The 17,914-nt window shown below is 45.0% G+C and overlaps 1 protein-coding gene across 1 annotated transcript in view; it reads right to left on the reverse strand.

The window, feature by feature from the left end:
- Positions 1 to 12,576: 12,576 nt before the first annotated feature.
- T265_06541 (hypothetical protein) overlaps positions 12,577 to 17,914 on the reverse strand; it is a gene marked incomplete at both ends in the record, with an annotated part of 6,037 nt that continues 699 nt past the window's right edge. Inside the window, 4 exon segments of the mRNA XM_009171837.1 lie at positions 12,577 to 12,870; positions 12,961 to 13,161; positions 16,797 to 16,914; positions 16,931 to 17,147. Of these exon segments, the coding sequence (XP_009170101.1) occupies positions 12,577 to 12,870; positions 12,961 to 13,161; positions 16,797 to 16,914; positions 16,931 to 17,147 (830 nt within the window).

A 17,914-nucleotide genomic window follows, 5' to 3' on the forward strand; every position in this document is an offset into this window, starting at 1 on the left:
GTAGGCGCAGTCCCCGGGTTCCCGTCAACCTTATGTTCTACTTGAAACCAAATTGCACGAAATTGGCGAATATACACTCATCTGCAAACTAGTTTGGTTTTTTTTCGGGAGACTCACCTGGAACCCAGCTGAATCTCTCGTTTGTGATGTTCTCAGGCATGATAACCGATCAATGGGTGTTGCCGTTATTCACACTGTTTTTTGTGACATGCTTAACTTTTATCCGACCTGTACATCCGAGGATTTGTGCAAAACATCCGAGATTCAAGACCAACAGAAGCTGACTGGTTTGCGTGTCTACAGAGCGAGGCCATACATCAAACGAAAACGCCGGCTATTTTCAATCGCTGGCTGTTTGTGAATTTCGTTCACCCATCCAGGAGAATCTGCACCGCAAGCCTGAAGCAAACTTAGTGGCACCGGCGGTACCGGTTACTGGTCAACCTGTGTGAAAAACTGGCACCAAAAACACGTGATTTATTCGATCAGCTTTCACGTACAGATTTTGAACCGGTTTTTGGAATCTGAAAACCGCTACGAATTTTATTTTGTTTTATAGCAAAAGACACTCGATCCATGTAAAAACACAACTGTGTGGATTGATTTTTCGAACGTGCTGCCAAGAATGTACTTTTTGATTTTGAAATGGAGGAATTTCGTAAAAGGACCCTCCAAGGAGCAGAAAGGTGAATGAATAAAAGAAACTACCTTTGGCAACTACAAACCCAGTTTGCCTATGATAGGAAATCCTCACATTCGAAAAACGAAATCTTGTTCCTTTCCAGAGCTGTCAGGGAAATGGGGAAAATCGTCAGGAATAACCATCTGATATACGGGAATCAATGGGTTTTCCCGGAAAAATTCAGCAGTTTCATCAGTCAGGACTTGTCCACCAGGTTACATCTAATGATTCGAAACACCTGTCAGGAGGCCAGCCATCCCTAATAACCGAACATCACATGATTTGGACGGATATGTCACGTGCAGAAGACGGGCCAAACGAAGGCAGGCCCTGATTGGTCAGAATGCTAGCCAATCCGAGTCAAACATCTTTGACTCGACGCTTCTCACCCCACACACGGAGATTCTGGCACGACCTTGTGGAACACTCTGTGACTACACTATAAATACAGTTGTAATAATTTTCCTTTGTCTCCATAAAGGGCTGTCTAGAGCTACCGTGCCTTTCGATATACCATAGTGGGCGGAGCAGGAAGCCAAGGGACCGATACAGACACAACACCGCCATAGTTTCGTGTTCAATCAGGCAGATGAGAAAGTTGGTAGGGCTCAGTCACGTGCTGAAGATGACTGTCATCACATGAAAATGCTGTTGATTCGTCAAGATCAATGATACATCGGAACCAGTCGGAGGCCGACAGAACGCACATCATCGTGTTTTAGAAAGCAAAAATTAAACGAGACCAAACCCTCACGAAATTGTGTTTGATTGTGAGGCAACTGTAGGTACATTCGTCCATCGACAAGACTGCTTCCTCAGTATTGAGGAAGACACCACCCTCCAGTCCTTTATTTGTGATTGAACGGTTCATTAATAATGCAGAAAATGTATCTGGAATTGCCGCGAATACCCCAAAGTTGACGTATTGTGACAGCAGGCAAGCAATGCTCTTCCAAATCGCCTGTTTCCCTTCTTTCCAAAGTGGAGTAAAGTTCATTCAGAGTTATCTGATCACCATCATCATCGTCATTGTCAGCTGTAAGAACTTGTCTTACTTTGGTTGTAAAAGCCACAGTTTCGTTCACCGATGAATCGAGGAGATGGGGTAGATAGCTTCGCATTGGAGGCGAAAGCTGATAAATTCGTGCGTAAATACAGCACTGTCAGTGGACTGTCAAGTGAGGGGATTTAGATGGGAGCTATGCATTTAGGGCAACAACTTGGCTGCATGAGCGCCATTCAGGGCGCGACTGGGCCATGTCTGACAATGTCTCAGCGCCCCCATCTGGAAGACGGCAATGACCCCGTTACATAGGCCACATCAGGAATGCAGTTCTAATCAATCGAACCCCACTGAACCCTGCACTGACGATGTCACCTCAAATATCGGTGGAACGTTTGCAACCAACTGCTAAGCCGTACAAACAGACCGAAAACCAAGCAGCACATCCGAGGTGCCTGCTGAAACAGAGCCACAAGGCCTACTGGGAGCGGATCTGCAGTCGATCGATAGTTTTCAGATTACACACTCATGATTCAGTTGGCACGATATTCGAGATATCGCAGTATATTTTCATAAAGGAAACTACTCACAAGGTTGCTGTCGAAGAGTTTTCAGTAACCTTGTGAATAGTTTCCTTTATGAAAACTCCGGCAGTCATTTGCTTTTACACGACACTGACTAAATCAATACTGGGGGAACCACCTATGGCTGGGCCGTCTTACTCTCTCCCTCCCCCGGGGTTGCATCGATGGACATTCTTCACCACTTGCAAGTCTCTGCTCAGGTTCTGCTATTTTCTCATGGTCTTGTTTCAAAAGTTTTGGACAAAATGTGTCACTAATAATTGGAATGCATGGCGCATTGATAAAACTACCCAGCTTCTCTTTTTCGTGGTTAAACTGGAAGGATTCGTGCTTCAAATTCCATCTGAGAAGCACTGTACAACAAGGCTGCCGCATGCCTTGCCACTTGAATCAGACGACTGACTATTTGATGAAAACGGGGCAAGTGGAAACTCAAAAAATGACTTCTGGGCTGACAAAACAATATATAGGTTATACTTATATTTGCTGATTCGCCAATCTGTTGTATCTGACTGCTGACCCGCTCCAGTGCCTAGTGCCGCAAAAAGACCCACAGAATGGAACACAACAGTCATGTTCTGAACAAGCGGGTGCGAGAGCGTGACTGTGTGCGACTGCGAAAACCAACGAGTCTCAGGACACTGTCTGGACTTGGCCCAATGCTGACGCACGCGGTCTGGCCTTGGTACGAGGCTGTGGCGCGCTGCATATTGCGGGGGCGTTGTTTGACCTTGACCAACGCTGACTCGCGCTGTCTGGGTTTGATGAAAGGCTGTGACGCGCTGCATATTGAGGGGGCGTTGTCTGTCTGGTCAACACCCAGCGGAGCTGAGAGTCGCCGTAGATTCCGGGCATTCAGTGGTTGCTGTCAGCACGCTGACCTTCCTGATAATATAAAATGCCGAAAACCCGCAAACTTCGTCTTCTTGCAATGATTCTAAGGTGAACTAAACGAAAGCAGTGTTACTTATATATTGGATAGCATCAGGCGGCTTATCCATTCGCAGCTCGCTTCTCACATGGGGTCACGTGATGAATTCATTCTATCTTAACGTAATTGGTTCAAATAAGGACAGCGTGCGGCCGTGTGGCCGAACTATTACGGAGGCAACTACACTCGCCCTAAATATATGGTGCTTTGTGAGAATTGAATAGCAATGTGAAAAAAGTGACATTGCTACTAACTAGCAACAAGACATTCCGAAATAGTTAGCGACTGGTTTTAAGGTAGACACACTTTTGTGAAGTGAAGTTTAGCTCAGTTCATTGGGGAGCATACATCGGATTGAAATGTACTTCCGACAACTCGGAACATCTCCAGTTTTTTTGACATTTACAGACTCTTCCGGGTAACAGTCATTTGGACGGTTGCTTTCCTGTAGTCAAACTATCAACAGAACAGGGGCTGTCTGGACCCACGCGGGGTGGGCACATTTTGTTGCGGGGATAGTGAGAACGAGATACGTCTTGATAAAAATTTGCTTCAGCCCTTGTTTATGGTGATTTTGAGCCGTGGGTACAACTCGTCGAGGACTCGTAACCTCCCCGTCCTATTCCGGTTGACGTTTCGAACGAAGTTCGCCTAGTTCTTCGGTCAACTGACTAGAAGCTCATGACGTCATTTGTGTCTACTAAATCATTTTTGCCAGATGTGTTCGTCAGCCTAAAATTAGCTCGAGTTCAAGTGGTAGTTCAACACAGGTGTCCTCGGTTGCCAATAGAACCACTGATGTGCGATACTATAGAAGCCCCATAAGACATTGGAATCATGATGTAACTGTTTTTTTGCAATATTTTAGTTTGACATCGTTTGTTCGGGGGTACATCACTATCTTTCTCTCTCATCTGTAACACCTTTCCGGTGCCTAGCTGCCATGCTACCCGAAGGAAGCACGGGGGCTGGGATCCTGCCAGGTTGCCCAAGGATCCTGCCGGGTCGCCCTTGCCTAGACAGGGGAAGTCGAGAGGCGGAGGTCGGATTCGAACCATGGACCTTCCGGTCAGTAAATTCGCACTCCAATCACTTGAGTCACCTCCGCCCTCACTCAATCAGGTACAAAAAACTTTAGAAACCATCGGTACTTTGCCTTGCATCTCATAACTCGTATTGTTCAAAATTGGCTCAGGAGAGAGGTTAAATGGCTTTTCGGGGAGCAGATTATGAGCACTCAAAGATGGACTTCTTGTGGTTGACTAGTTTCATCGTTGGAATTTTTCGGGGCGGAGGGGCTACCACGCACATTTTGCAAAAAATTGTTACACATACAAGTCAGTAAGAAGTGACATCGTTTGGACGTGGTACACTACTCACAAGGTTGCTGAAAATCCTTCGACCGCCCATCATCCTGAACGAGAGATTCAGCTGAGTTCCAGATGAGTCTCTCGCAAAACCAAATTTGTATACTTTCCTGATAAGGGACATTGTTCTGTCTTCATTTTAGCTGAAGTGCCGTTCGATAGACAGCTTTTTGGTGATTTAACCAGCTCATCATCCGGTAAGCATTTGACGGAATTTGAGAATTCATCAGCGAATTTCATTCATTTCTGGTAAATGATCACTATTCATCCGGTAATTTGAAAAGTCGCCACCGTCACACAAAACATACGGTACTGTCGACAAACATACCGGGTGGGCTTTCATAAGTTCCTTGATAGAACCACCGGTGACTCACACAGCTATCATCTTACCATTGCTAGCTGTGGGCACCAGGTGTGAATTACTCCATCTACTAAGTTCCAAAAGCCTAAAGCTATTCTCAAAAGCCCGCCTCTTACATATATCGTAAATATAATTTCATGCAAACTCTTGCTCTCATTCTCCCTACAAAGCTGTCAATTTCAGTTGAAAGATGAACCGAATAGACTAAGGGGAACGGTCTAAACTGACTGATATGTTTGAGGACTCTGCCTTTCTGCTCGATCTACAACCAGCTTGGAATTGCGCGCAAGCCTATCAAGACATTTTCAACTTCATCCACATTTGGTTTTAGGTGGTTGAGAGATCAGTAGACTTTACATCCGCATCACTCTCGTTCAACCGGTCTCGTCCAGACCAAAGCGAGGCACATTGGATTCGAGTTTCGCTCTTATTAGGGCTCATCATCAGCGTTTGTGCTTGGTCTTGGCGAGGTTTGAACTCTGGACAACCGACCAGGAATCACGAGATCAATTGCTTCAAGACAGAACGAGGACTGTTCAACTGACGGAGGCGTGGAAGTGACCACCATTTGTCCAGAGGACATGACAGCTATGCTTAGACACCGTGTTTTTCTCAAAAGCAAACGAAATTACACCTTCATCCGACAAAAGCTGTTCAAAATCCAGTGGGTTTGTACTTCCAACTCCAATCACAGCAAACTCTTCCTCATATTGTTCACTTCCAGGAAGGGAGTACAGTTTCTCCCCTCGAGGACAAACATCCCAATGATCCCAGATGCCTTCTCGTTGGGTGTTTCTTCTTCGGGGGAAGTATAATAAGCTTGGGGGCGAGATGGCCCAAGTGGTTAAAGCGCGAATTTGCTGACCGGAAGGTCCGTGGTTCGAAGCCGACCTCTGCTTCTCGACTTCCCCTGTGTAGGCTTGGGCAACCTGGCAGTATTACAGTCCTCGTGCTTCCTTCGGACGGAATGGCAGCTAGGTACCGAAAGGGTGTTACAGTTGAACGATTCACAAAGCATCATACGGTTCAATCAGCATTCCGTCTTCACCCGGTGTCTTAAATCAGTTTAATGAACTGAGTGTTCCAGACATGCAATATTCCTTCAAAATGGTGCGACATGAAGGTTATCAGACCCATAATCTAGCTGATTACTAGTGCTTGATTACTGGATCGCTCCATTTGACAACTACTCACATACATCAACGAAAGACGCGTCAATTGCTGGGACATTGGTTAGTACTAAATTATCGTGCGCCATCCTTCAGCTCCATTGCCTTCAATGTTACCGCAAGTGGCATCGTGTGGTGTCAAATTATGTCTGTAGTAGTTTGGTAGTTTCGTCTTGCTAAGCTTATATGTCCGTATACGGTCATTGGTAAGTCCGCCCCCAAACAGCTCCTCTGTGTTTTGTCCCCAAGACAAGCCGATGCACAGTGCGGTTTGATCACATAAACCTACGCAACGATCGATAAAAACACTGACATCCTTGTTTGAACCAGTCGGTCACGCACTCGTTAGTTTTGGAGGAATCTTCTCGCACAATGATGTGTACATCAAACGCAGAAACGCCTACACTCCCGTTTGGTGCAGCCGGTCACGTGAACCAATTGGGTTTGACCCGAGGTTCCGATCGATATCTAATCAATCAAGTCCGGTTGAATTCTCCGTCTTAGTTTGGGTATGATTACTACTTCCGACAAACCGGCAATGAGTTTGCGATGATTGGTTCGCTACAGCTCCACGCTCGGATGAACAAAAATCATGCTTGCTCTTTCGGGAGCAAACTGCAAACGGGGAAGTGCTTCGCCGGCTGCCTTAGGTGAATCTAATTCCGCCTATGCTTACAAGAGTATCCTGTATTTTGAGGATGATTATTCGAAACAGGTGGAAATATTCTTCACGAAAGTAGCAACGGCTTGGAAGAAAGTTTTTATCTGTGAGACGGCCTAGCTAGCTCGTATGGTCAAAGCGACAGGTCGGAAGCAAGCATTTGAAAGTCATTATAGAGCAAGTTTGGGAACGAAGCTCAATGACAGAACCAATTTGGCGTTGTATTGTTCCCTGGGCGTACCATTCTGCGGTTGTTCGCAAAAACCGTTTTTAATGACAGACACAGCTATTGCAGATTTACTCTCACAACAAAAACATCACCCCTTGTCGGTTAGTACGAATACTTTCAAGTATTTCAGGAGAAGACTCGAATTCGGGCACTCAAGTCTCCATCAAACTCCAGATAGACTTTTTACTCTGCTCAAACCTTCTGTTTCTTGTATCTCAACTTGAAAAGACCAAAGGTTTTGGAGGTCTACATTTAAAAAAATCTGTATTCGTGAGGAACTGCTCATTTCACTATACAAGACACAAGATACTTTAGTCCAAACTTCTCAAGTTTCCTATGCCATTGGTACTTCCGCCCAGTGCCATAGTTTCGATTCGTTCGCTCAAGGTTTAAGTGAAGCCGTCCAGACGGTGCCATCCTTGTGAGAACTATCAGTCGAAAACAAAGTGTCAAGAAGTCTGATTTGTGAGCAAGCCAGTCTGGTCTGACATTTTTTCTCGGGCGCTTTAGTTGGCCTCCAAATAACTGTTTGTCGTGGCATTTCCCGGTACAACTTTACTTGCACACCTGTGAATGATAAACGAACCGCTGACTACCTTCGAACTTGATCAACTTTCCACCGTTCTTCGTGTATCTTTGAGACACTCGGAACAAGTGAAACCGGTCTACGCTGAAAAGCCGCTTTACAGCTGTTCCATCCTCCTTGGGAATCAGGGCAGTGCGTATCTTAGTCAGGAGACTCGAACCTACGGGCATCCCGGCCACTAGTTTGGGAACTCATCCGTTCAGCCACGAATGGCTGCTAATCGTCTTGATTGACTCGCATTTGGGCAGGGCAAGGCACCGCTCTTTTGCGAGAACAAATATCCGCAAGAATTCCCGAATCTCTTCATACTACCGACAATTTATGAGTAACTCAAACGAGGAATAAAATTCACCTGATGAGTGGAACTCGCTGCTCGAGGAGACAATGAGCACATGTGACCATTTGGTGCGGATTCCGTGACTGAGGATGGACGTTGGATTTTTGTCGGCCTCAGACGTACATGATTGGCTGAGTTCAAAAAATCGTGCGTTGCTTTCACACTAGGTTTGAATGAGAGGCTGGGAGATTTTCCGCTGTCAAAAAAAGTCAATATTTGTCATCAAAGGAATACTCTGCTAGCCACGTTTGCAGCAAAAATTGCCCGGTGATTAGTACTAAAGACAGTAAACTGAAGCACAGTATCTCTCATGGGTATGTATATCCGGCAGCTTGAAAAAATCGTTTGCCAACTCTCCGTGTCACGAACAACTCGTGTTGCAGGTGTAGTTGTTAACTTACCAGTCTGTCTTCTTGATAATTCTTGGTTCTTCTGGATGAGAACATGCTTGGAGTGACAGATTATTGATCGTTTTATCGACTTAATTGCGAAATATTCAAAGTGCGCGGCCCTCACGTTTTCTAAATAGTAACGACTCAGATGTTTTGAGCCGCTGTTTGTCTCACTGCCGCATTCCGGCCTCCGAACATGTCACCTTGTTGGCAACGTGAGTCCACGTGCATCGCGATCAGGACGGTGGCGAGCTGACAAACCCATTTCGGACAGTATTTGGACGAAGCGCTTGGGTGCTGTCGGTTCTACGCGCTTTCCAGGATGGGGACCGCGTGATCCGCGCTTCGCTTGGTTGTAGACACTAAAAGATATGGCTGTCAACCGATGTCGGTGGCGATCTTGTTGTACATTTCTATCCAGATTACCTGATTGAATTTCTCGGTGGCGATCTGCCTCGGAATGATTGTGGTAAGCCAGCACTAAATCCCTTTCTCGTCCACCTATACTCTTTTCTTTACAATAAGGCTTTCAAATAAATCATGGTTGTACGGCGGTGAAGCATCGGTGTTGAACACTGATATCATGCTGTCGATGATGATGACGATGATGATGATGATGATGACGATGAGGATGATGATGATGAGGATGATGATGATGATGAGTATTTGAACGCTCACTTCTTGATGAGTACCTTTGTTGGTGGAGGAAAGTTGCCTGAGTCACTATGAGAGGCCGGTGGACGATATTGTGCAAAAATGTATTCTGGGGTCGCACCAGCAACGGCTGAGACTCGTTTAAAGTCACCTCTCAAGGTAACACCAAACGACCGTCGGTTACCGGAGGCTCTACATATATCTCTTGCCAGGCAATCAGCTAAGAATGAAAGAAAGAAGGCCTTCGCTGCGGAGTTGTTTATTCGAAACAAACTAGTGGACAGGAGAGTAAAACTCTCATATGCATCTTATTTACAAAACTGAATATCCATCTTCTACTTAAACGAGCCTTCCTGGACTTTCCCGGATATTCATTGGCTTTTGCTCAAATCCAAGCAAATGCTACAAAGCGACTGCACAAATTCCATAATAGATCTCACTTTTCAAGAGATGCAAAGCGGATTTATGAGAAAACATACTACTCGCATGCAACTTTCATCAGTAGTATCACCGTTACACCACTGATGAACCATTCCGAAGCTAATGGTCCGGTAAGGATATACTCCACCAATTTTAACAGTTGTTTCAGGGATAAACCAAGAAAACAGTGGGTGAAATACACTCAGTTCCAAAGTGACTTGGTGGTAGGAGAGACTAAAACACAAGGTAGCTTTATAAATCTGTCAGTAAAACGATTTGTGAATCAGTGGGTCTCGTCAATTGAAGATTTCTGATGAGTTTTCAGAAACCTAAATAAAAAAGGATGCAAGCATAACACACCACACATAAGGTTTCTCAAGTTTCTTAGAAAGCCCACGATCGGTTCGCCCTTCCACTTTGGGCTCATCAGGTAGGTGCAATTCCCGAGTTTCCGTCAAACTTATGTTTTACTTGAAGCCAAATTGCACGAAATTAGCGAAATACACTCATTTACAAAAAAGAAGTCTTCAGCTCAAGGTCAGCGATAGTCCGAAACTAAACCGGTCGCGGGTGGTCGAAGAATTTCCAGCAACCTTATGAGTAGTGCATTACGAATATACATGTCTCGCGATATTTCCAATATCGTAGAAACGGCGGCCTGGTGCAGCACATTCAATCGCTTGGGTCCCAGGTGAATCTCCCAGAAAGCCAAATGAGTGTATTTCGCTAAAAAATAGGATCGAATATTTTGGGGCTCGCCTGCCGCTTATCCCTCACCAAATAGTGTATAGCGCGTGCTGAATCATAGCAATATTTTGTTCAGGAGCTTATTTCTGCAAACTGCAAGTTTTTGTATAGGAAACCTAGTTCTTATATATTCCTAGCTTTCAAATTTCATTTTTTTAGATAAGCGTCTCATCGAATTGTATGATCTGGTATTGAGACCAGATAAATTTGAATGTGACCCGTATTGGATGCTGTCTATGGCACAGGCAGTCGAATCGTTTTGCAACAAGCCTAAGATGCTCGGCTGCGTTCAACTGAGTGCATGTCTCCTCGTTTGAACTTTGCTCATGGTAGTCGCAAGTTCCTGACGCGTATCTGCGGCCCCGGAAACGTCGTTGGAGTCGCATGAAAGCATTGGTCATCGCCCACAAGGATCCAGGACCTCAAAATAGCTGTCCACAACCCACGGTTCACACAAAAGTCTGTTGTCTACCGTATACATACTCGTGGGAAAAACTCACCACATTCAGTTGCGTTCATTTTAACCAAGTGTTTGTTCAAATTCCATCTTAGAGGCGATTCACAAACACGTGTGCATTTTCCGCACAAGTGCAACCTTATTAAGCTCTCAAACTCTCAGGCTCTGCCTTGTTTGGACATCGCTAACTGCGGAATTTTGGTCATGTACCCCGTACTCCTTTGCGCTACAGACCACTTTTCTATTAATCCGTAATGTAAATAACAAAAGCAATGTCTTCTTTGAAAAGTTCAAACATCCTCGTAAATTCGACCGAGACATTCATCTGCATGCCACTTTGGTTTTCACAGAAGAGTCATTCAGGACCCAGATGCCCCTCTCATGTCTATTCGTCTTTGAATCTGGCATGGATTGTTCTACTTCACCCCTTAAAGCATATTTTTGGTAACGCTATTACAGAATTCGCAAATTTCCTTAGATGTAGCGACTGTCATCCAGTCGGTCGTGGGTTAGAACCCTGAGAAAGTCTCCCAAGGCGTGCTGCTCAATAGAGGTGAACCAAATTTCTTCTTGTTCTCGTTTTGGATGAATCAGCTGATGTAATTTTTCGTGACCGTCAAAACAGTATTGGAATGAAGTTGCATAATGAATTCCTCATGACATCCAAAGTTTCGTGAACAGAATGAATTCAAATAAACCAGTTCACTTCGTGATATCCACACATCCCAGACAGTTCAGTCAAAGTGACCACAGAACGATATGCAGAAAAGATTCCAGTAGCCTTGTGAGTAGTATTCCGTCAAGGAACTAAGCCACGTGACCGCGAGTATCGTATCAATTGGAACATGAGGCGGCCTTTGTGCAACACATTGAGTTGCATAGAGACATCACAGATGAGAGATTCAGTTGAGTCTTCCGTGAAAACGAGTGTATTTGTAGCAATCAGTAAACTCCAGTTTCAAGTATAACGTAAGGTTGGATGAAGGAAAGCGCGGGGATTACTTCTGCCTGAACAACCCCAAGAAGGGCGAGCCCCGTCATGGGTTTCAAGTGTCTGTGGCGCCAACTGACTGGGCCAATCGATCGACGCACCCAAGTCGTTGTTCGAGGCGTCGGGAAAAACAGACGGCTAGTGCGTATTTTCAGAAAAAAGGATCCCGTAGCCAGTGTAGTAATCAAATGGATATCTTCTTGAACCCGGCCGTGGCGAGAAACTTGGAGTCACGTGTGCTTCGTCGCATTGCGGTGGCTCGTGAAACACTGGCTCGAGAATACTAAGCGAGATTTCGGCCTGGTCGGGGTTCCAGTGACCAAATACTCACACTTGGTCAGGTGCTAGAACAACACTGTGCGTTTAAGCGACCCACAATTCTAGTTTTTCTGGATTTCCAAGGCGCATTGGTTGACCCGTCTGTTCTTCTTGACATGCGTGCCCGCCAAGGAATGCCCCAGAAGATTGTGAACCTAACACGTTCTTTGTATACCCAGACATCCGGATGTGTGAGAGCATGCGGCGAACTGTCCAAGGACGGACACAAAGTGGTGTCCGTCTGGGATGCCCACTGTCCCCATTCGTGTTTAAATTTGTGATCGATGAAATGATGAGACTAACGCTGGAAGGTCTCCAAAACCCTGGTGTTTAAATAGCCTGTGACGCAAGCCTTGTCGATCTGGAGTACGCAGACGACATCGTTCTCATGTTCGAAGAGGAGGGAAAGGCGCAAGTATTCTTGGATGAACTGACCAAAGTCATCCCGTCCTTTGTTATGTGCTTTGCACTCACAAAGTGTAAGGTCATGTAGTCACTGAACACGCGACTTAGAATCCAGGGAGAGATACTGGAAGTTGTGGAGCGCTTTACATATCATGGAAGTTGCATAAGTTCTGATTGTATTGTGATAGATGAGGTCAATGTACGAATCCGCGTTTGCTAATTGGAAACACCTATGGCGTCAGAATGGTTTACCCATGAATCTCAAGAGACGTGTGCGTCAAGCTACACTATGAGCTGTTTTGTTGTATGGCTGTGAGACGCGGTTCCTTCGGGTGGTAGAACTGAGATTTCTTCAGATTTTCTACCACCCTGTCTCAAAACTGGTACATTCCAGTGTTGTCTAATCCGTAACGAGACATTTTGAAAACATTTGTTGGCTTCCTCAAAAGGGACTTCCATCGAACAATGCGTCCAGCGCCAGAAGCTGCGTTGATTAACCCATGCATTGTCCATAGTGAACCGTCGTTTTCCGAAAAGACTGAAGTTTTCCATGGCAGAAGGAGAGAGCTGGTCAACCTGGCAGGGAATATTAAGGAGATTACGAAAAGTCTGGCGCGATTAGTCCTCTAGGATGAAGACCTCCTGGTCCCCATTGTGCCTGGTTACGGACACTGCAAGATATGGTTGCTCGTCAATACCAGCAGCAATTTTGTTGCCTGAATGAGTGCCTGGAGGTGTAGGCACCTCGGAATGATTGTGGTAAGCTAGCACTATGTCCCTTCCTTCTCCACTTTTATTCTTTTCTTCACACTGAGGTTTCCGTGATTTTACGACAGTGAAGCATCGGTGTTGAACACTGATGTCATGCTATCGATGATAATGATGATGATGATGAAGATGACGATGATGGTGATGATGATGATGACGATGATGATGATGATGATGATGATGATGATGATGATGAAGATGACGACGATGATGATTCGGATGATGATGATGATGATGAAACTGCAATTCACTTACGAGATTTTGATCACCAACGTGTTCGAGTTTCCCTCAAGTGGCTTCGACTGTATAGTTCGGTGAGCTTCGTGTTGTTTCTATGAATGTCAGTCGGAATTGGACTACATAACTTGTAATTTTTTTACGATGATCTATGAATTGTATTCGAGGGTCTTCTCCTGACTAGCTTTAAACCGTGTCATGCGGAAGTTCTACAGTTTTGTTCACGGACAAGCATTGTTCCACAAGGTAGGAACTGTACTGAACGGCTAAGGCACGAACGTTCTTACCGGAAGGTCCCTGGTTCGATTACTTCCATCTGGGTTTGGGCAACCGGACGTCCTCTTAGCTCTCGAGCTTCTTTCCAGTGGTTTAATGGCTATCAATTAGGTTATTGTTTGGTTATTTATTTGTTATTTATTCATTTACTAAATACTGAGTTGCAGTCGGAATCATACTTTGCTATGAATAGACGGTAGACAAAACTTGAAGTTCGTGGGTTCCTACTTAGCAAATGCTCCACAAAGACGGGTAAACAAGTAGATAAGACATCTGTCCAAATAAGTCAGTAGCTCGTGAAAATGAAAATCGTACTAGCACCATCTCCCTCCAGGTGAAATTCCAGGAGAGAGAGCTAAGCAGCCACTGCCGTATTAGCCGCTCGTCGACAAACTGTTGGGCGTTCAACCACTGTCCGGAAGGTTGCGGGTAGGAAGCCTCCAAGATTCGTGATTCGAAACAAGAAAGAAACGACTGTACAGTGCTTCGCGGATATTTCAGCATAGATTGGTGTCACCGAAAGGATGGAACCTCAAGTGAAAACTACTCACCAAGTTTGTAATGCGAACTAAAAACTAGGGGAAGCTCAGAGTACTCGATTTACATACTTTATGCTCAGAGCGAATTCGAGACATTCGCTATGCGGTTAGACGTAGTGGTCAAAACAAAACGGAGGCTGAGAGTAAAAGGTGATGAGGTGGGTTGATCACGCAAAACAATGTCTTCTATTGAGCTCAAGCGCGAAGTTAATACCTATCGCCGTTTAGGTGAACAACCGTGAAACTTGCTAGCCTGAGCGTCCCCGAATGCATCGGTTATATTTATGCGCTTCCGAAAAAAAGCTGGTTGCCACTGGCATCATTCATTCACCTGTCTCAAATTGATTGCGCACTGAGTAGACGTTGTGCGCACAAGACACGACACGACACAGCGGCCTTTGTCCCACTTGCGGTCGTTTGAACCATTTGCATAAGACCAGAACAGCTCTGAGCGATCGATACCGCTATCGATTTTCAGCCTTTATGACGCTTAAATGGCGACAACTGTGAGTTATCTAACGCAGATAAATCAACGACCTGTGATAGCTGTCAGATTACTTTTGAAGACTGATTAGCAAAAATTCTTAGACTTTACAATTATACGAATGTTCGTTCCACTCGAGCACGAATCAAGAGGAATGTCATGCTATTCGTGGTCGCGCATTCCACACGTCTGTGTGAATCACTTCGATTCGCATTGTATGAAGACCAAAAATCGATAGATCTTGTTGCGTCCACGATTGACCAATCGGAATGTGCCTGGCTGTTGACAGAACAAGAGGAATCATAAGGATCGGTGCTCGGTACCGATGCCGAAACGACAATGAGGAGTGTCTGGCTGTCATGCGTTTTGTGTGTGTTTTATCGGTGAAAATCGATCAAACCAATACCACTTCGTCACCAGATATCCTGAAATGGTGTTCACAAAAAATTCTATCCTGTGAATGCCACGTAAGCTGAGTACACTCACTTGGGCACGACTAGTTGGCAGAAATTAAACCCGTCTCAAATTTCCCCTGTTTGAGTAATAAGTTGTTCAAAACACAGATTGAAAGATGAGTTTCTATGATTCTAATGAGAATGGCATTCAGTGAGTAGTCAAGGTACGGAACCCGTGGAATCCCGCCGAAATCACCTTGAAATTGTAACCTTGAAATGGATGTGTAGACAACTTCCGGGCATACAATCTGATTGGTTGATATTCAGCGGAACTAGTATGGCGCCAGTTGATCGATCTTACGTGAGCAGCGTTTGCCCAGTGCTATGGGTTTCCTACTAAGCTTGATTGATATAGATTTTTGTTGACTCACAGTATGGCACAAATGTGATCAGTTGTTTCAGCAAGACGTGTTCGTTTTTCTTACCTCTATTTCACAGAATGTGTGAAACATAAAAACGAAGAAAACGTGTTCTACCAACCACTTGTCTGTGAATTAAAAAGTATCGCTGGCAAAAGCTGAACATATCTTGCTCTTGGAGGCATTACCCGCTGTCAAGTTCTTCTAAGGGCTCTGAAAGGGCGATACTTTTCGAGCTAAACTGTTTCAGTCAGTTGAAAGTTTCAAAAATGTGGCAAAATACTCATGGTGTCAGCGAATGAGCCTTCCTTAAAGAGTCGTTCGTAACGGCTAGAACTTATTCTTCCTTAGTTTTATCGATCATCAGTCAGGATCGCATACGATAGCAGTTAAGTGTGCCGCGTTACATCATGAGTTGAAATAACGTGACTTTCGGTGTTAATCAACTTTCACCATCGAATTTACTTTTTGACGTGTGTGAAACTAATCTGTGGCGTGATTCGAAACCAAAACCAGTAAAAACTGATACGTCACTCTCCATTCTTAAACGTGAGGACTGGCACACACACGTGCGGAAAAAGATCGAGTGTATCAGCATGACAAATTTGTGTGAAATTCCATCGTTTGTTCCTCCACAGCGATGTGGGCATTCATGTTAGATGGTGAATTTCGTTCAAAGTTCATGCCATGAGATCGATCGAACAGTGATTAGTGTTCAGTGAAAATCAGCTGAGTCGACGCACATCGCCTTTTTAATGGCGCACAAAGTGCTAATAAGCGGAAACCTATCAGTGAGTAGTGTATTACGTCTATACAATAAATTTGCGATCTCTCGAATATCGTACTAAACGAAGCATGAAGCGTCCCGGTGCTTAGAGACAAAAGATTCAGCCAGGTCCCATATGAGTCTCTCGCAAAACCAAATTTGTTTGCGAATGAGTGTAATTCGTGAAATCTGATTTCCAGCAGAACATAAGGTTGACAGGAACTCGGGGACTGCGCCTACCTGATGAGCTGTCGTGGGCTATTACGTTTAAACAGGAAAATGTTCAACATTCAGTGCACACGAAATATAAAGGTTATTGTGTCTGGACCTGAAAATACATGCGAACGAAAAGGAGAAGTCCTCGGAACGGACTCGCTCCCGTGACCACCTTATGTTTGGTTGTACTGCTGTTCACCAGCTCACTTCATCCCTCCACTTTGAGAAACGTGAGAGTTTGATATGCTTTTCAGAAGACGTCATCTTGCCAGGTTTTCAACCCGTCTTTAATTCAATGGATACCTTATTGAATCGGCCCATTTGGCTGTTCTCCAGTGAGATACTTGGCAATATCTACCTCAGGTCATCAGTTTAGCTGTAAGAACCGCGTGCTTGTCGTACAGAGGTTGTAGCTGCCACAGTTTTGTTCACCAATGATTTGGGAGGACGGGGTGGGTAGCTGAGCACTGGAGGCGGTAACTTAAATAATTGATGCACAAATGCACAGCTGTCAGTGAACCTATCTCAGATAACACCGGAAGGTCCGTGGTTCGAACTCGACCTCTGCCTCTCGACTTCCCCTGTCTAGGTTTGGGCAAACTGACTGTATCCCAGCCTCGTGCTTCCTTTGAGTGGTGGCATGGCAGCTAGGCACCAAAAGGGCGCTACAGCTGAACGATTTTTTGACGATAAATTGCCTTACAGTCCTGAACTTGTTTGCATATTCACGCCATGGTACCAGGCGTGAAAAACCTTCAGTGATCTCACTGTCAGTCTGTCAGTCCAGACAAAGTGATTTTGAAGGTCAGCCGAGTAACATGTCTTTTCAAATGGGTGCTTTTTTCAAAATGTATTGATCGTAAGGTTGAATTGAGATGAATGTAGCTTTACTCACTGTTTAAAGTGTTGAACGATTCAGTTTTGTCTGTCGATGCCAAGTGGCATGCTCCGCAATACAGAGGAACTTTCAGTTAAAAGTACACCCTGTGAGTGAAGCTAGTCCGTACAAAAAAGCCGAGAGACAATGTACGGCTGAACTTACAACCTTCCGGCTAGTAGTTGAAGACTGAATTGTTCACCCACGAAAGGCTGATCAGCAAGGTTAACTAACACTTAGAATGTAGTGCCACTCATCCCTTAATCGCGGAATTCACATCACGTGGTCACGTGCTGATTGGCCGCTTGAATGATGACTTCTCACACGACGGGTTCGCTTGTCATATGAGTTATTATTCACTCCCTTTCTCTTTGATGGCGAAAAGCTTAGGGACAACTAGTGAAAGGATTCCGATCGTAACCTTGAGCAACTTAACTACGGGATGGCGACTCCGTGAAACCGGAGCTAATCCGCTCGCTGAATTGAAGACGAAAGATGGAAGGTTGCCAGTGGTGAGGAAGAGTGTGTTGACAACCCCGGTTCGGTGAATCCTCTAATCAGGTTCGCTTGTCGGGTTTTTGGTCTCTAACCTGAGCAGGATGTGCTGCCTGGCAGAGCAGCTGACTTGTGTCAAGGACTGCAC

This window comes from Opisthorchis viverrini (genome assembly GCF_000715545.1).
Source record: "Opisthorchis viverrini unplaced genomic scaffold opera_v5_136, whole genome shotgun sequence".
Taxonomy (NCBI): Eukaryota; Metazoa; Platyhelminthes; class Trematoda; order Opisthorchiida; family Opisthorchiidae; genus Opisthorchis; species Opisthorchis viverrini.